The 20,152-nt window shown below is 42.8% G+C and overlaps 1 protein-coding gene across 1 annotated transcript in view; it reads right to left on the bottom strand.

The window, feature by feature from the left end:
• FER1L6 (fer-1-like family member 6) overlaps positions 1 to 13,849 on the bottom strand; it is a 72,073-nt gene extending 58,224 nt beyond the window's left edge. The window contains exons 1-8 of the mRNA XM_010576937.1: positions 13,786 to 13,849; positions 10,584 to 10,710; positions 9,905 to 9,959; positions 9,678 to 9,809; positions 8,888 to 8,950; positions 4,443 to 4,521; positions 2,766 to 2,922; positions 1,498 to 1,684 (exon numbers count right to left, since the gene is read on the bottom strand). Of these exons, the coding sequence (XP_010575239.1) occupies positions 1,498 to 1,684; positions 2,766 to 2,922; positions 4,443 to 4,521; positions 8,888 to 8,950; positions 9,678 to 9,809; positions 9,905 to 9,959; positions 10,584 to 10,710; positions 13,786 to 13,849 (864 nt within the window). The remainder of the gene's footprint in view (positions 1 to 1,497; positions 1,685 to 2,765; positions 2,923 to 4,442; positions 4,522 to 8,887; positions 8,951 to 9,677; positions 9,810 to 9,904; positions 9,960 to 10,583; positions 10,711 to 13,785) is intronic.
• Positions 13,850 to 20,152: the final 6,303 nt, after the last annotated feature.

The raw sequence follows: 20,152 nt of genomic DNA on the forward strand, positions 1-20,152 counted from the left end.
CTATCTTGAAAGTACTTCAGCTTTTTTATTGGCTTGTTTATTTTCCCCTCCATATCTAATAAAGACCACATGGCTAAAGAATTCTTACCTGCTCACAGCAGAGCCTGGAATAAGATCTAATTCTTCAGGGCTCTTATGCACAAAACATAATATGCAAAGCTAGACTTTGGCATTTCTGCTACAAAATGCACATCTTCAAATGGCTTTGAAATACCTGGGTACTGGTAACGGAGCGCAGTTTGTCTCATAGAAGATGAAATTCTTTACAGCTGCCAGGCTGCATGTACCAATGAAATTACCTTAAATGAGGCAATTTGTCTAGTATAAAATATGATTACTGTGGCTCGTGTTCTGGGCATATGCCTGCGTGCTAAGGATGTAGAGACTGGAGTTATTCCTTCTAGCCTGAAGGAGGTGGCAGGACTGTATCACAGTCCATGCAGCTGCAGGCCATGGCAGGCCTTCTGCTTTCACATTTGGTGGGGAGAACCAAGTCAGGAAACCCACCAACAATACCTCTAAACCCGTATTTTATACACCAGCATGATAACTCACATCAGCGACCGATTCTTATGTCCTCTTCAGCAGCCTATTAAACCTGAAGTAGCTGCATGCATTTGACCATTTTAACCCATACTAGTTTGAGATGTAATACTTTGCAATTTGGATTCGCAACAAAACGTGAAATCAGCACCAAGGGCCTCATTCTCATGCCTGAAACATCTGCAAAGGACTAACTGGAGTTCTCCCTAAGGCTTCCTTGCACACAGAAAGCATTGCTGCCTTAAAATTGTTTCTAGTTTGATTCTTTCCTTATTTACACCAATAATCAAGACAAGCTCCCTGACACGGTTTTCATGGGTGTACCCCAGAGGAACCAGCCCCCCAGACCTCCTCTGCAGTCCTCTTCTACCAAAGTCAGAAGGCCCCTCTCAGCAGCTCTCCGTAGCACCATATTTGATGTTGAAAGAACTCCCGGAGCAATGAAGCCAGGCAACACTGAGACAGAGTCTACTCAAATGCTTCCTCTTCTGCTACCCACAGAAAAGCTGCAAGGGTCCTGTATTACAGCAGAGTAATTCAGAAGTCAATCACAGTCCTAAAGTCCAGATTGAACCATCTTTACTGATTTTAGCCCTGCTTCCTTTTTTACTCTAGGGAGACCAGAACATAGCACTTACTTACCTAATACCACACTGGGTAATTCACTGTCTTGTAACTTGATGTTTTAGTAACAGATCTACAGAATTCCCTTTCCCCTCCTGCTGCCTGACTTTAACCTACTGCTGTGAGGCTGATACTAGGTCTGCTGGCATTAAGTGTTTCCATCACTTTGTTCCTGCATAATTTAAGAACTGACAATTTTCCTTCTGATGACAGAAGTGTGTGTCTTAATTTATATAATTATAAGTTAAAGGACATCAGCATAATCACCTGCCTGTAGCACAGGTAATAGGAAAGAAGGCCTACATTTGTGATCAAGAGGATCCCAATTACCATTTGACCTGCAAACATGACCACCACATAGGGATCCACAAGGTCCTTACTGTCGCCTATGAATGCTTTGGTGACATTGGCCATGATGCTAGAATTCATCTTCGGAAGTCCTTCTGCTTTGTAAATTCTCACATAAAATCTGGCCCATGGTCTTTCAGATGGAAAGCCTTTGGGGATCAAGAGGTTCCTGAAATAAAAAAGAAGCCATTTCCTTGAAATTGAAAACTCAAAAAATGAAGTGATATTTAAAAAAAAAAAAAAAAAAAGTCATCTCAAGTTAGCTTGCATCCTAAGAAGACAGAAAAAAGCATGTGAATTTGCATCTGCATCTAAACCAAAACATTTTCTGGCTACCAGGAGAATATGACACAGCATTATGTAGCAAACTTGTCTATGTGATATAGAACCAGGTCCAGTTAGGTCAGATTACTCAGGACCTTGTCCAGTAAATTCTGAATATCTCAAAGGATGGAGATTCCCCACTCTCTCTGGGCCCCTGTTACATTTCACCACCTTCATGGTAAAAAATTTCTTGTATCTGTTCTGAAAATCTATTGTTCTAACCTGCCTCCAAAGCCTTTCATCCTTCTACTGTATTCCTCTGAAAAGAGTCTGGCTCTGTGCTCTTGGTGTAGGATGCTGCTTAACTTGCTCTTCTGAAGGGTCAAGAAACCAAAACCCTCCTCCTTCCCCCCACACACCCTTTTCCCTGTAGACCATGTGCTCCAGCCCTCCATCATCTTCACGACTCTCCATGGACTTGGTCCAATATGTCAGTACTGACCAGAAACATTGTTCCTGTAAAATTTAAAGTGTGCTGGCAGCATGCTTTACCACCTTGAACTTCTGTATTTTATAAGGAGAATGCTAATGCACTTGAGTTTATCTAAGGATATAGAAAATATCCATGCACTCACATCTGATGCAGGAGAAAGAATAGCTTTTCCTCATATTTTTTCTTCTTACTTCACTGCTTTTCAGAAATATTTAGCTGGTTTCAGGTGAATGAACCTTCTGTTAGGCATAATCTGGCACTTAGCCACAGGGCATGGTCAATTCTATCAGCTGCAGAGAAGTGACCCTAACATGCCCTTCAATTTAGTTGAGATGATTGTAAAAACTCTCTTTGAGCACATCAGAACAGCCAGGTGTACAATGCTATTCTGCTGTTAACCCTGAGTTAGCAAGGAAAGGACTGAAAGGAGAGTAGAGGACTCTTGAGGTACATAGTAAAGAAGAAAGCAGCAAAAAAGAAACTATTGCATTACTTTTCAATCTGCTCCTCAGTATCAGCTGTTTTCTGCGTAGCTTGTATTGCATCACCTTTCCCAGTCACACTGATGTCACACTTCAGGTATCCCTTGGCTCCTGTCCTAATGTCAGCAGGGTCTGTGAGAAGCGCCCACTTGTCACAAAACTGATGACCTGTAAGATGGACAAACTTAAACACCCAAATAGAAGATGCAAAAAATGCAAATATTTCTCCTCTCCACTTCCAGAATGGGCACTGCAAACAACATTTGTGCTTTTAGGAGACTCATGCTGAAGTACACTTGTTTACCAGGCACATCTAGAGGGTCCAAATGTTGCGTGACCAAAAAGGCAAATAAAGCATTGATCTAGAGCTCATCAGGAACAAGCACATTTTCATCAGTGGTTACTGAGATCAGTGACTAAAGACCAGTGGAAGGTTAGGTGAGATTTCAGCAGCTGAATTAAGGCTGAGGCTTTATGAGGAAAGGCCAAATTTTTATGAGAACTGTCTGAAGAGCTCAGAAGTCTCCAGCAGCAAAACCCTTGCTGGGAGCTGTGGCCACGTGTAACACTGGCAGCCAGCTGAGAAAGGGAGGAGGGAGGGTGCACAGCCATCAGAGGCAGAAGTAGCAGCCAGAAGCAGGTTCATCTCCATCTTTCCGGCGGGAAAATGCACAAGACAATTCACCCACAACAGCCCTTGCTGGAGCCCTGCTTCAGCAACTCCACTTGAGCAAGGTCCTAAAACCTTACATTGGCCATCATCTTGGGTGTGTAAAGGACTGGGAGGGAGAGACCAGAGTGTACCAGGGATACGAGCTCAAGATCAACCCTCAGACACCATCCTCCTGTAAAAGTGTGAGCAGGAAATACAGGACAGAATTCAGAGACTAATGAAGTCTGAGTATGGACGTAGACTGCTCATTTTAATTAGGCCATTTCTCTCTACTGGCTCTTGCAGAAGCCCTGAAGAGAGGGTGGTCTGAATGACCATACACTTTTGCCGTAACTGGGTGACATCTATAGCAAGTGGCCTAAATACGCACATTCCCGAAGACGGAGAAGAGACCAGGACCTTGAGTAATTATGGAAGAGAGAAAGATACGTGGTTTGTGGATGGTTGTAAAAACAGGCAAAAAAAGGAAGAGGTGATCTTTTCTTAGCTTCAAATTTCAGAAAGCACTGGACAGCTCTGAAGATGGCAGGTCAAGTGGACCCATGGTCACCTCTTTGTCATCTCCTTCTCTCTCCCTTTATAGTTTGTTCCTCCTCTCGTCTCGTGGTCTCCTCACCATTCCTTCCACACTCCATCCCGCTCTCCATCCCTCCACCCCTTCTACCCCAACAAACATGGCAGAGCTTTGAATGCTCTGTAACAAATGAGTGGAGTTGGGTTTTGTAGAACATTCAGCTGCCCACTCTGACCCCCTAAGGAAAAGCCATCCTTGATAAGTGCTTCCCACCAATGGGCAGATTGTCAAGGGGGTTTCAGTGTTGAACTTTTTTCCAAAAATTTGGCTCGTATTCTGGTATCCAAATAGGAAAACAACCCTTCCAAAAACCATGTTAAGTTTATCTCTTGGCATAAACCACAAACATCTAAGTGGAAAAGCAGCTCACCTACCTCTCCTCTCCTTCCCTGCCTCACACCTCATCTAACAGACAAAAAGGACAGAAAATGCATCACTTACCTGGCTGACCATACACCGTCCCCAGATCTACTTTAAAGGAGCCTACCAGCACACTCCCAATCAGTTTGTTGTGCATAACCTGTTAGAAAAAGGCTGGTTAAAAAATGTCACTACCTCTCTTCCCAGACAGCATAAGAGCAATCCAAAGTACACCATTGGTTCAGAGGTAATAGGCAGCGACATCCAGCATCACCCAAAACAAGGTGTACATAGCCACAGCAGATACAGCAAGCATTTGAAACCTGTTCTTTACCCAATATTGTGCCAATTTAGAAACCAATATAATTGCATCCAAGTGGAGTCACATAGGTTCATCCTAGGTCCCAGGATTATATAAAGCGGGAATCAGATGGATGTGTCTTCAGATCAGATGCAGTTATATTACTTATCCTGGCAGTTTTAAATAAATCATAATGAATATAAACACATGGGGCATAACTGGTTTCAAACTAGGCTGCAGAAATCATTTCACTTTCTGTGCAATAGCTGAATTGCCATAAGAACTGAGTACACCCAGAGGAGAAAGAATTAGTGTTTCTTTGCAACATTTCGAAGTGCACATAAACCAAGATACTCAATTCTGATTTCCCCCCCCCGCCACCAATATTAACAAAATCAGAGAAGTGATATAGATGCAAATGAGATGGCAAGCAGGCCCCAGCGAGTCTCTCCTTATCCTTCCTGCCAGGTAATGAATTTAATTTAATTAAAACTTAATTAATAATTTTCCGTTGTCATGATTCCTGGAGCTATGTGCTTCTGTGTACGGTTTTCAAATGCATGCATGTGCTTCACTTTACAGACAAGACAGAGGCTAGTGATGTCTTCTAGGGGAAGATTGGCTCTAGAACTGTACTTCTCAAAAAATGTATCTCACCTGGTTTCACAATAGCTTAAAAGATTGAAACCTATTCCTTGGTTGTGGAAAAGCTTCTGAAAGCAGGCTGAATTGTCTGGAACACCTTGGCCAAACTGCAAAGAGGAACTAAGCCCATGGGATTCAAGTCCACAGAAGGTAAATCTAAACGTTGGAGCTAAAAAAAACAAGGCTCTGAGAGCATTGTAGGAATCTGGAAGACATCATACCCTGGCTTTGGACCTACACATCCTAGATAGGGATACAAGACTTCTGTGATTTTTGCATTGGATTAGTCATGTGACTTCATTTTGTGCATTTTTCTTCAACACCAGGAGACATAGATTCCAAAGTAAAGATCACTGACACCTTCATGAAGATTTACTAGAAAATTCAGGAGGTTTCTAGTTCCAACATAATGTCATTCCCTGTTAATGGCCTGGGACCACTGTGCCCCTGTGATTTGGGGAACACACTCAGTTGTTCTTGGTACTTCCTCACTTCAACATGGAAGGAGTTTCTAGGGCTGAAAAATCAAAAGTGGACAAAGGAGCAGTTTTATTTTACTCTACTATTAAAGCGTAAAAATTAAGCAACCTTCCTGTGGGAGAGGAGCCAGTGTGAAACCAACATTTCATGCACTGGTGCTGCTTTTCCTCAGTCCCTGATGCTGCCAGGTCCCATCATAGCACTGGACCCTCTCTCCTATGAGGTTGGACTAGGGCACATGGGGGTGGGCAAGAAGCCATGAAAACTGGCAGGTTTCATCCTGAAGCCAGGCAAAATTACAGCTTTGGAGGAACTACATGGAAACAGGAGCTTGCCCAAATCAGCTGATCCAACATGGGATGGACTGAAGGGGGAAGAAGGCTGTAGTATTTCGGTAGCCAAAAAAAAAAAAAAGAAAGGAGTTTCTTTAAGCCCCAGAAACAAGCAGAGGATATGTGGTGAGTCCAAGGTGGTGTTGTCTCACTGCTCTTTGCATTTTCTCTCCAGAGCATGACAGCATATTCAGAGAGCATTAAATGTTAAATGTATAAATCACACTTCTCTGTCCTTGAGATTTGCTGTGTGAAATGTGGTATCCTTGGGTAAATGCCCCCTGTTCCCACTGAAATGATGGTGGTTTCCACCGCCTGTAGTACACATGTTGCTTTTAACTGCTGAGGAAATAACTCACTGCTTCTATTAAATGCTCTGCATCTTTCCTTGTACTTTTTTTTTCAAGTGTATTTTTCCTAATGTAACAAAGTGGGTGAGCGTGAAGCTTACAGTGAACAACTCTTGTCTTTTCTGAGAGAGACCATCATATCTACATCGTATCTAATTAAAGGTTTGTGTCTTTTCACACTTGATTGACTCTGTAGATGACTAAAGGATTTTCTTCAGTTTTTCTGAATGAGGACAAGCACACAGTGTTAAACTGGGGAATATTTCAGTACTGGAGGTACAGGTTTAGCATGAAAGGGGCATCTCAGTTTTACTATGTCATTATTACAATGCTGCTGGAATGCACTGGAAGATATTAATGAAGAAAAAAATCTATTAATTAGCAGGTGCTGAGAAATTGAAAATCTCATTTTCCCCTCAAATGCAGGGTTTGACTAACTGCTGAACTGGTAGACAATGGCACTAATTTTTGTTTTTCTTGAGCTTCCATAGGCGGATGAGTTCGTTTTCACAGATTAAGCTAATTCACTGTATGAATCATTGCTGGTAATGGAGGCTGCCAGTCCTTGTTTCTTCTTAAGGGAGATTCATGCTAAGCAAGTGCTGTGAAACTTTCCATCCCCCAGGGTTTCCTTCACTCCCAGCACACATATTTCCTCTATTTGTTTCTATTCCCCTGATACATCTCTTTCTCCAAAACTGTGTTGCAAGGTAATGAATCTCGGTTTTCAGTAGCATACATGAGCATTGCACTGGGTTAGTTTAAAAAAGTCATTTTTTATCTAGAAGACCTTTAATTTCTTAGTGTTGTACCTTCACCAGCTATAAATCAAATAAGTTTGCTGAGCTTGATGAAACTATGCAGATTCACAGCAGGTAATGGTGACATATTTCCCCACACCCCCAACACACTCAGAAAGCTGGCACTCTCCCCTCCACCACTGGATATACAGAATCCTTATCAAAAGAATGTGAGATTGGAAAGACTAGCCATATCTTGGAGAAAAATAACTATACATCCCCAAGTAGCAGTAGCCCAGAAGAGTTGATGCCTCAGTACTGCGCTGATCCTAACCATGTCAGAAACACATATAAGGGCCATACACTGTGATATAAATCATAACAGTGAGACGGTATCTACTCCCATGCAAAAGATGGGCCATTGTCAGCCTGTAGTAAACTCTGTCCTCAGGGATAAGTGAAGGTCAGATCTGCAGATGCCTTATGTAGGTATGAATTTCATACATTTGAGCTGTGCATGCGATATAGTAGATCTGAACTGGAGCTTAGGATTCAGGCAGTCAATTTACTACCAGCATTGAAAACTTAGCTGCCCAGCTGGCCATGTGTAAATGAACACTTTTATTTCTGTAGCTGGGAAAAGTCACTTCATTAGCAGCTCAGCAAAGCAGGTACACAGTGAACATCTCTGAGAGATTTTGCACAGATGTTTCCTATAGTTCCTGACTACTGCCTGTCTCTGTCAAGCACAACCAACACAGACCCTTTTTTAAATGGACAAAGCACTTCAGGGAAAAAAGAACATTTCCTGGGGCAACAACTCACTGCTCATTTCTCTGGCCAAGTGGTGGGACTTTTGGCAATAGAAATGCAAAAAACAGCTCATGAAGGGCGCTGTGATATTTCTAAGTAATACAAATACAGCACTGTCCAGAGTCTTGTGAGAGTCTTCCTTAATTCCTTAGCAGCTTTGCTAAATGTGGTAATGAACCTCAGGAGCCTCAGGTAGGATAATTAGCATGGCTCCATAGACTTGGCCTCCCAAACTGCAAATCATTATCTAATGCCCCAAGTCCAAGAGCACGTGTGTCTTCCATCAGGGCTGTTCTGAGATGTCACGTAGCTTCACCGGGACTTTACTTGCAGCAAGCAGTAGGAGCAGCACTGAACGCTTGGAGCCCACTCCCATGCTGATAGCAACCAGCCACTGACACTCCCGGACAGCCTGAGAGCCACTGCTGAGGATAAGGTACCTGGATAGCTGAGTTAAAAACAGTTGTATCTGAGGAACTGAGATAAGCCAGAAGTTTCAACTCAGTCTTTTGAAACAAGTGGTGGCTTGAAAATTAGAGGGATGGAGACAATGCTGACAGGAGTTAACTAAGCTGAATTTTCTCATTCTAGCTTGCAGGTTGCCAAGCCAGCAATGAGTGTCCCTGAAAATGCACACTTAATATTCCTTTAGGGTTATGTTCCTTCAAATCTTTGCCAGCTGCCTTTCCTCCTTTTCCTCTCCCCTATCCATTCTCTTTCCTATACTTCATGCTGACTTTATAGCACTCTTGCTACCCAAAATTATTTCTCTTTTTAATTACATTAAGAAGAATCATTTAGACCCGAAGTGACACAAACAACAATTGACCTTTACTTACTGTGTTAAGCTTTCCTAGGTACTTACCGATATGTTGATTATTTTGTCAAACAGAAACACCTGCGGTCCAACAAAATCAAACACAAAGTACTGTGGGAAAAGGGGACAGCAGATCAGAATCATCCTTGTGCTGGTAGCCGGTGCTGTCAGCAGCATGGTTTAGCTTTTTGGGTTACCGCACAGAGCACCGGTGAGACACTGGGGGTGCTGGGGAGTTGGTGGTGGACACAGCAAAACCCTTTCCTTGCTCCCTGGCTCATGTCTGCCATGGCCCAGACCTGTTTTCTACTCTCCTCTTTGCATGGCTGCACAGGACTGCCCATTGCAAATTCCCTTGGCCCTCACTTTGCATCAGAGGGTATTGTCAAAAGGAACAGGAGGCATAAGGAAACCCAAAGGATTGGTTTGTTAGGGGAGTTGTTTTGGTCTTATTTGTCAGCAGCTGGGACAAATGCATGTCAAGGAAAGGCTGAAACAGTGAAATGGTAGAAAAGGGAGATTGGGGGGGAAGTTTAGACAAATCTCCCAAATGCATCATTTGAAAAAAAGGAAGAGGCAGTGGTAGTAGGTCAGTATGTGGTGGAGGAGGTGGAGAACGGGGTGGACAGAGCTTGAGAAGAGAAAGATCAAAGAGAGCTAAACCCAAGGGACATATTGCGGGTGCTTGGCCAAACTTGAAACTCAGACAGCTCCTGGACAGACCTCCCTGCTCAGACACGCAGGTGCTACAAACTTAGTTCATCTTTTGACCTATCAAGTGATGGACACCACCCAGAGCCATAGAAAAAAAGTGCCCTCTTCAAGAGAAAACACTTACCTCATTGTAGAAAGGGGCATTTGTGCCTTCCTTTACTGACGTTTGCTTCTTCTCATCACCTATCTCAATGACCACCACAGGGTCGATGTTCTCACCCACCAGCTGCCTGGCCTCGATGATGGTGATGGCAATCTGTGGGACACAAGGATACCATGCGTACTCCTGGGTTCAGGTCCAGCCCGCCTGGGGATTTCACAGGCACATGAGGACCATCACCCCCTGCTCACCTGGTAGTGCTGGGATTTCATCTCCTCTTCGTGAATTCTGGTCACCAGCTTTGCCCTGTTTAAATGACAAAACAGGTCATTAGGCATCTCTAGGCAAGAGCTAGTACTTGGACACATGTTGGAAAGACTTCACATCACAAAGCAAGCATTTTTTATGGCACGTAGGTTTGTTGTGAACCGTTAGGCTTGATTTCATCAGCAGAGACCGTCACTGCCTTTCTTATATACTTGGTAATAGGGAAATGTTTTGCATCCACACAGACCAGTGCAGCTACCTGCCATGCATGGGAATGATTTCACCTGTTGATCCCATCAAACCTGATTCCATTCCTCCCCTGTAAGAAGAAAACCACTACACAAGCTCTTGGTTATAGAGATTGCTGTCCCCTTTGGCTCATATTCATTAGTAGAGTTCATTGGCACAGCTGAGGCACTCTCAGCATCCATTTCAATCTCTTCCTGCGCTGGATAGCATCTAGTGATGATCTGCCTTGAGCTGATAATATTTTGCTGACAAGTACATCCCACACTGTCATGTGGGAGAGCAGCAGTGAAGGGATCACTGCTGGCAGCAAATGGATTTTCTGCCAGCAGACATATTGTCCTAGGGTGATGGCATTCCCGAGAAGGATGTAAAAGGTGTTTTGGGGGATGTTAGGTAAGGTATGCCAAGGAGCACCTTTTCCTCTTTGGGCTTAAGGATCCAAAGACATTGGACAGTGCATTGCTGTTCATTAGGTCTTCCTCTCCCGCTTCTTGTCTTCCAAGAGTGTCATGGTGAAGATTTGCACTTTCATCATGATCACCTGATGAAAGAAAACAATCAAGAAAGTAAAACCCACTGCTGATTTGTACTAGCAAAAAGCTAACTTGGAGCACAGCAATGAATTCATCAGCATGAACTGAATATTTTTTTATTTAGGTATCACAGTTAGAGATACAGTAGTGGTTTGTATTGAGCAGCACTGATTACAGCAGCAGCTCCCCTCCCATGCAAAATCATATACCATATAAATTGTGGCTGTAGCTGCTCTCTTCACACCATATGCACCCATAACAGGCACATGCACACTAGTCATATCTGACTGCCCCATCTCTCGTCTGCTAGAAAGACAGTGGGACAGATTGTTGCTGGGTTTTGCACCTATTACTTTGCAGCAGTAAGTCTGCCATCCATGGTTTGTTATAACAGTCTGACACACTTCGGTCCCTTCCAAGTAACCAAAGCGGACCCTAGCTTAGAAATCATTTCTCACCTTTCCTCTTTACAGAGATGATGAACTGGGAGATCAAGGACAGAAAAAGAGAGATTAAAAGCATGATTCATGGGATCTCTTCTACAGAATTATACTCAGATGAGACAAATTGCTTCTAGAAGTGTTTATTTTTCTTCCCTACCATAAAGATAATCTCAGCAACTACCTTAGATGTACACATCTGCATTTGGCCAGAGAAGCCCTTCCCACTCTGCTCTGCTTTGTCCTTCTGGTCTGACAGAAGTCCTACCAGCATCTCTGCCCCATGCCAAGCATGTCTGTGTTCAACAACTGCCTTGGGAAGGGAGCCATGTGGTTTAGGTGAAGGTTTAAAATTTGGGTGCCTGTAGTTCATCCCAATAATTACATTTATAAGCAAGAAATGTTCAGTGACTCTGGACTAGATTGGATTTGTTTCTGGTCTAGAAGCTGTCAAGTGGTACCTGCAACAGTAAACATGACTTGCCCAGCAATACTCAGGGGCTTAGGTGACCTTATGGATGACCTTGCATCAAATGGAAGGAAACACATCCAAGTGCATTTTCTGCAAGTACTCTACAGCACTGTGCTCCCACTACAAAACTAGATGAAGGGTTGTAATAGGGCTTCCTTGTCTCTTTGAAAAGGTATGGTCACTTGAGGGGTGTTTAGAAAATGGTGATGGTAGCAAAGGGCCATTCATTGTACAGTAAAACTCACTTGGATAGGTCTCATCAGGTCTGAATGTTCCTTTTCCAGCTGGCTTCCACAAGCCTCTACTCTGAGGGAAACCTCAGAGTACAGACACAACTTTGCTTGTGTTGCAAGGCAGCCAGGCATGAGCCAGCTCCATGAAGGTTCCTCCACTAGCAATCTCATATAACACGTATGCTCCCCGACTGCCCCCTAGCTCTTGTCCAACCTCCCTAGAACACAGGGAAGGTGAACTTGTTTCTGTATCCATGTAGGCACAGCCCAATTTTCAGCCCTTGAGGCAAAGGCATCTGTCTATACTTTTGCATCTGTAGCACCAAGTTCCCATGACTACCCTCCATATCCTGTTTACTCTAGAGCATGGTGTTTGATTATGGGCTTGCAGTAGTCTGTATTGTTTGCTCTGAGGCTAAAGCAGATAAAATTTCCCCCTGGTTAAGGGACAGGCGTGTGTCAGCGTGACGCCCTGCCTGGACTACTTTTTGTGAGTTCCATGTTGTTTCTAGTGAGATGTAAACTCTTTGCAATGCTTCTTTCCCTTTATAGCTCCATTTATTCTGACATTTTAGTGTCTGAATCGCTATCCTTTCAATAACCGTATGTATGTTATGCATAACCAACCAGCAGGAATTATTCCCCTGTATGGATCCAGTGACAGAAAATGCAAATGGTTCCGTGAATGACAACATTCCCCTACTGCACACTTCCCCGATAGATCTCCTAAGCCAAAATCCCAATCAAGACAAGAGACAACGGGTGATTGCTGTATCTTTGCTAGTTCAGACTTTTCAGCAACAAAGACACTAATGAAATAGTAAGGACCCCAATCTATCCAATGATTCAAACACAATCATTTGAAATAAACAGAGATCTGAATGCTCACATGGAACACTGAAACAAACTATAGTATAATGTATCTTGTAGAGCATGGTACATTTCATGGAGCATAAGAAAAACTCCAACATATCTGTAATTAGTAAGAAGTTTAATGGTCTTTAGTTTTCTCTGCTCCAAAAGCCCAAAGCCCTTGCTGTAAGGACTAGAGAAGAATCTTTTTAAAAGTAGTGCCCTTTAGCTAAATAATGCTTATGGCACAAAATATGTATTGCTGTTTCTGCCCAACAGTGAGTCAAGACACACATGGCTGGTTTATTACAACACTGTAATTCAAGGGCTGCACTAAACACATAGTAGTCCATGTTTTAAAAATTCCATGAAATCTGAGGCATGAGACTACAAAATAAAACTACAGAAGGCGAAGACTTTGTTGTGGCTGAACTACAGGTTTTGGTAAACCGGAGGACTATGCTGATATAGGAGAAAAATGACAGTGGTAGGATGTGCAGGGGAACATCTCCTTAGCTTGGAAACCAATGGTGTGTTAAGGGAAAGAAATAGGAGACTCTGCATGTCTTATGGATGTAGCCCTATCTGTTAAAAATAAAAAAATAATTCTTAAAAATAAAGAATAAAACAACTGCTGTACACTTAAGAGGAGAATTGCTACTAAGTAAAGCTCCCAACTTTATCAAGCCAGCCAATCCAGCCATCTGAGCCTGCTCAGGTTGTGTTCTTATGGTTTCTAGAAGAAGCAGATCTTCTGGAAAAATTACACACCTGTAATGAATTATCTATCTCTAGAGTAGAAAAAAACCTTCCAAATGTGTTGTATCTCTATGGTAAAAGTCAGGCTGACATTTTTTTTTAACTCTACCAGATACAGCAGTCTGAACTCACAGAATCTCTAGGTGGACTTAATGAAACAGTTAATGTAAAAAGAATTAGCTCTGTTTACTTGGGAGTGATGAGTTTACTGCCAGTTTTATCAATACTAAGCTCTAAGATGCAATTCAAATGAGTTCATATGGAATTAGATATAATATAACCCCCACCTGCTCTTCCCAGTTTCAAGATTGATTTATGAGGCCTTACCCAGTGCATCTTTGTTTGCAATAGTCAACCCTTTCTCGCCTTTTTTCTTCTTCTTCAGCTTCATGCCAGCAAACAGCCCCTTTCTGAAAAAGTAAAGAAAAGTGATCAGTGGAATATCTTCAAGCCTTTTCTGTGCTGGACTCTAATTTAACTCAAGGAGCTGTTAAGAGGCCGTTTTGATTTCCAAGCAAGATCATTATATTCTGATTTTCCTTTTATTGAAAGCAAACAAGAGAAAGCTCTGGTTTTATGCTTCATCTAGTTTTGTTTATTTTTAAAATTTGGCCATGTACAGGCAAACATACTGAGAAGAGCCAAAACTTCTTTTCAAACCAAGACAGCAAGAGGCAAAGAAAGACAATCCAAGTTAAGCTTCCAATCTACTGACTTCCCACACTGTAATTCTTATGCCTATGACAAGACCACAGATAAAAGCTTCTGACAAATTACAGGTTCCAGATAAAAATCAGGTTTCCAGTGAATTAAAATTTCCGTAAGCTTCCTTGGTGAGGGCACCCACTGCATCAGTGGCACATTCACCACAACAGCTTTTGCCTTTTATTTAGTTAGTTCTCACTCTCTTCCAGCACCAAAACCATGAACAGGTTTCTCCCCAAACTGTCTTACAGAGATGCGTCAGCCCAGCACCGACCCCAGCTACCACTGCATGGGGCTTTTCCACCTCCCACTTCTTCTTATAGTGGATTAGGGAATAGATCCAACTTAAAACTAATCAACCCAGTTAAAGCTTGGTGAGGTCATTTTTCAGATCATGCCTGGTTAAAGTGGCTCTAGCCTCATTAGGGCTTCCCTATTCCTTGCATTCAACTCAGTTTTAGCCACAACTCCTTGCCAGGAGCCTGCCATAATCATCCAGGAATGCGGTGCGTTCATGAGGTGAGACGCAGGCAGGGAAGCATGGCCCTGGTCTGGTTGCCATCACAGATAAAACACGTCAAGACTTTCAGCAAGGACCTAAGGTGCAGTCCTGCTTCTTGGGAAAATGAAAGCAAAACTCCCTGTGGCCCGGAGGTGGGAGTCCGTACAGTTGCCAAGCTAAGATAAAGCACCTCTCACAGCGACAGCACAGGCCCAGATGTCTGTGCTGGTTGTCCTTTTCCTATTTTACTCTTCTATTGGTCCTTCAGGTCTTCAGTTTGTAGAGAGAGTAGAGAGAAAGAGCAGTTTTACAGAGTTGGTTTTAAAGAGAGGGCGAAAGGAAATATTTATACAAATGTTGTACAGTATTTTCCCCTCAACAAAAGGTCACCTTTTTCTTCCCATAGCCACCAGTCCCTCCTTCTTGGTTGCCAGCCAGCCTCATCCCACCAAACTCTTTGTTTGCCCCATGTCGGGGTCCAGGAGCAATGGTCCTGCAATGGGACACTGATGTTGGGCTGACATTTTGCAAGCACAGAACAAAGTAAGCCTACAAGACTAATAACTTCAACAGTCTCCAATTCACACCTGACCTACTGCTCCAACTTCTACTTTGCCATACCCTAGAGCCAAGGCAGGAGCCCTGCAGAGAAGGGAAGCTGTGGGAAGAAGATGGGACTTCTCCCCCTTGCCCCCGAGCAGGGCTCAGCACAGCATCCATTCTGAGCAATGTGGAAGAGAAACACCATTTTCTGCATTGAAGCTGTGCCCAGGAAGACCCTTTCAACCCAAGATGTTAGAGAAGGGGTGGGAAGCAGCCAGCTGTCCTGCAATTGCCTCCCTGAGAAATTAAAGTGGGGAATTTAGCACATTTTTCCTTACACTTTGGGAAAGGACTGGTTATTTTCTGTTTATCTCTCTTGTTTTGTTATCTTTTCTTCCTTTTATAAAGTGTATGTTTTTAAGCCACATGATTTATCATTCAAGAGGGGGTTGGAGAGTGGAAATCAAATCTCTGAGCACTGGAGCGTGCAATTAAATTTTTCCAAGTTTCTGAAGGTTTCTGGAGGCTTGAACCAGTGTTTAATAATGGCCCTTAGAGTCTGCATACGTCTTTTCTTGCTGCCAATCAAGGTCTGGCAAAACAGTCACAATAATGCAGGAAACACACACAAAAGTTCTTCCTTAAAGGTAAACTGGACAGTGGTCGGAATAGGAGTGGGCGATAATGGACCCTTGGCTTTGAATGCCTGAACTAAAACAAAATAGAAAAAATGGAAAAAGAAATCATTAGAACCAAACCAAGCTTGAGAGGCTATTTTCATCAAATAAAAGCCTGTGGACTTATAATTTTGAATTAACCAGACAAGCCTGACCTATACTCAGAAATCCAAAGTCATTGCAAATGATTCTTGGCTTTATTTGATGGTGAAAATGTAAAACCCATTGTTGCAGATCTTACCTGCTTGCTGAAATCAACATAGTTCAGATATCATGTTATACAGTAGTGAAATACGTGGTTCTGTTTGCAAGCAATTTGGTCCTTTTCAATTTGAAATGTCAAGAAAAACATTTCAGCATATCTGAAACCTTTCATTTTGAAATGTTGAAATTACATGTTCGTATATTTTGAAAATACACTTCTTTACACCTCATTTTGAGAGCTGAAGCATTCACTAAATCCCATGCAAATTTGTGAGCAGTGGTGGATTTCAACCCACCTAGAACTTCACTTTTATTAGTATATTACTCTACCATTTTCCCAATTATTGGTCACATTGGTTCAAGAGGAGCTCTCCGTGGGCATGCTTTCATACTACAGTTTTTCCAAGGAAACAAACATGCCACATATTTCAGAGGAAGAAACAACCTATGCTGCTCCAGAATTTGTGCTATTAACTACTGACAAACCAACCAGGGGGTGAAAGTGGAAACACAAATGATTTGGTATAATGGCAACATTTTTCAGGTTCCCTGTTCGCCACAGGGATGCATTTAGCACATTTTTTTTTCCCCCATCAGAGGACTTGTTTGTCTAAATTGCTGTAGGAATAAAAACTTACCTGGGGAAACACACAGCCCAACTAGCCCAAACAAGCAGGCACCTATGTGCTGAGCAAACCTGATAGCAATAAGTGCTCAAACATCTGAAGTCACCTGCAAAATCGAGGTGCATTTAGCTATGGAGGAAAAGTTCCCACAAACAGGAAAGGGGAGCTGATAACGTTTAAAAGTTGTATTCAGAGCAAGCAAATAAAGTTTACTGGCCAGGCCCGGGAGGAATGTCAGCAATACTGGGCACAATCGCAGAAAATGCATAACTTCTGTGTGCCAAAGAATGCCAAAACCCAACCAGTACAAGTGGAAATGTAGTACCAAGACAAAAAATGGCTCGAGCAAAGCAGGAGTCAGAGGGCAACTGAAGGGAATGGCCATTAATAAAGCCTGATGTGGAAAATGGGCCATCTTCCATTATTTTTATGTTTACATAACACCAAAAGTGCTTAAAGTCAGAACTGCAGAAGGTGCTGCGGAGTGACAGAAAGAGAAACAGCCAAGCTTGAGAACTCCACAGGTGCCAACAGCAAGATCTGCCTTTGAAGCAAACCAGATTTCAAACTCAGCTTTTTATCCTGCCGGAGGTTCAGGCACAGAAAGGCATCAGGGTGCACCTGAGCTATCCTGCACCCCTGGCCCCACCAGTTACCTCGGCCAAAGGCAGCTGTGACCACGCAGAGAAGTGTCCCTCAAAAACACTGGAGAGGCAGCAAGCACAAGCCACTTGCAAGGCTCAGCTATGGGAAAGGAGAAGAGCATGGGGCTGTTCACCAAGATGGCAGAGCAGCATTCATTACACGTGGGATTTGCCAGACAGAATCTTCTCTGTAAAGGTCTAAGCTAAGTAAATGAAGTTTTCAGGGAACTGAAGGTATTAAGCCCTCACAACAGAGAGGCTCCATCACTTTGATATGTAAACTGCTTGTCACCGAGTGACAGTGTACGTGCTCCAAATATTATGCACGTGGGCAACATCCATGATGCTTAATAAAATCATTTAGGCTTCTTAAAAATGTTCTGCAGATAATCTTTTTGTGACAGAAAGATTGTCCTCTTGGAAAGAAAAAAAAAGTAACCTTTCTTCAAATTTCCACAAAGAATGGTTTTTTTTCACCACAGCTTCAACATAAATTCAATCAACTGCTGAAAACTTGAAAATTACTCCTTCCTCTCACCCTGGGATTGTGAAAATTTTCACAGGGAAATGATGCCACCAAGGGAAAGTTTCAAGCTTCCCTGCAGTTTCACCAGATTTGATAATGTCCCCAAAGTTATTCACACCCGTTTGTTATCCCTAAGCCCGGCATAAACCTGTGTGCCACCTCTAGGTAGACTCCAAAGATGTCATGAGGAAGTGTCGCCCATGTTCCCCACAGGATCTCCTGGCTTTCAGCAAGGCACTGCAAGAACCTGGGAAATCAGGAGAGACTTGGGGTGCAGAAAAATTCTTTCATCTGTCTTGGACCCATGGTGAGGTTGGAGGTTGTTAGTATTGTAGTAGTATGGACAAACTTCAGTGAAGATTTAGCCCCCCATATGCTATGTGATGCTCAAATACAGATAAAAATTTTGTTCCTTCCTGGATCCAAGCAGCTCATTTAAGATACAGTAAAACAAATTCGTGTCCAAAGAGAAGGTGGAGGAAAGAGTTCCTGCAGGCTACCAACAGGTTTCCTGTTGTAAGTGCCTTGATTAGAAGCAATTAAAAATCAGCCATCTCAGCTAATCAAGGACATTGCTTAGTTCAAAGAGGACTGAGTGTCCTAGCTCCTTCCACATGGGTATTGTAAAAAAATCTGGAGTAAAGACAACTCTTTCTCTTCTGCATAAGTACAGTGACAATGTGGGCCCTCGTTTATGACTGTGATTCACTGAGTTTTCCCTGATATAAATAGTAAATAAGAGTGGGACACCAACCATACCTCAGCATTTGGCTATACTCAGACCATGTTGGATTTGCACCAGAAATCTGTAAATACAAGGGTTCATTTCCCATTATCGGTGCCACATGTCCACTTGGTCTCTGAATTAATTTTCGTATTCTTTGAAATGTGAAAAAGGCTCACAGACTATATTTTCTTCTCATCAAGATTAATCCAGGGCAGCTTCCAGCTTTCCAGCTTGTTAGCTTTCCAAAAAAATCCTTTCATGACCTTTCTTTTTCATTTAAGCTGTCCTATCATCGCAGAGGCTTCATGATCACTTCTTGCACTGGATAATGTTCTCTCAGATACACAATAATTGCAGTTTGCAGTCTAATTTAAAGGAAAGCTGGCAAAAAAACTCAAAACACTTCAGAGCTGTCAGCAAGAGAGTACAAGTGACCTTACTAAATATTCAATCTCCTTAGAGTTTCTCCATATTGGTGAAACTTTGTTTCTTCTTCCAGTAAAATCCTTCCAGAAGTCTGTGTGCTCAGAGAATTGACATATGAGGAGAATGGCTTCTTGCTGTGGGAATGGTCACACATCATCCAGAGACAAACGGGCACTTCGGGGGTGCAGGTTATATACTTCACTTTAGACACTTTACTGTAGGACAGCAGAAATCACTTCTCCATTGGTTATAAAGTCAGAAGAATAACCTGAGCCATCTAAACACAAGCATGTGTAGCTCGAGGAAGGACTTTCCGTCCCTTTCCACAAGTCCCCCCTCTCAGTGCAGCTTTCTACCTCTTGTTCAAGGAAAACCCAGCCTAGGGCTTAACCTGCATTAGAACAAGATGCTTCTCAAGGTCCGTTTTTGTAGCCATGAGCCTTGGGATGCCCTTCCCTAGTGCTGGCGTGTGAGCCATGCTCCCGCTGGGCACAGCGGAATGAAACCACAGAGCGAGATTTGGAAACACAGAGGGCAGACACAGAAACAAACCCTGTTTTATCCAGTACGTCTCCTGAGACCATCCAGAAGTCCTCAGGCGGACAGGGTGAGTGAGCTGCCAGCGTGGTCCTGGCAGCAGAAAATCCTTATTGGAGCAGCTGCCCTGCTTTTCTTCCCCCCAAGTCCCTTCCTCCCTGGAAGCAGCAGTCTCAGCAAACTTTTTGGCACCATCAAAATGATTTAGTTCAGGGATGATCAAAGGTTTGTGTGGCTCAGATCTGAGCCAGCTCCAGTGCCTAAGGATTGTAAAGCTATGGGTATGGTGCCTTGACTGAGAAAGCGTTAGAAATTGAAGAAAGAGGAAAAACAGCCTTCAGCCTTCTCGCACATGAATGTAAAATTTGTTAGGTGGGTCTCTATCTTTGCATTTTGTTATTTGCATTTTGTAAGGCGGCTTGTATTTTTCTTTTTTTTTTGCGGCTCCTTAAAATTCTGCTTCTTTCAACATAATGTCATTTTCCAAAGAGTTTTGCAGTAGATCAAACTGTATTGCACTACGTGAATAATTATCTCCACATGATTAGTTCTAATTTTCATCAAATAAACACAAGCA

The sequence above is a fragment of the Haliaeetus leucocephalus genome, unplaced genomic scaffold, assembly GCF_000737465.1.
Source record: "Haliaeetus leucocephalus isolate CR32 unplaced genomic scaffold, Haliaeetus_leucocephalus-4.0 Scaffold555, whole genome shotgun sequence".
Classification (NCBI taxonomy): domain Eukaryota; kingdom Metazoa; phylum Chordata; class Aves; order Accipitriformes; family Accipitridae; genus Haliaeetus; species Haliaeetus leucocephalus.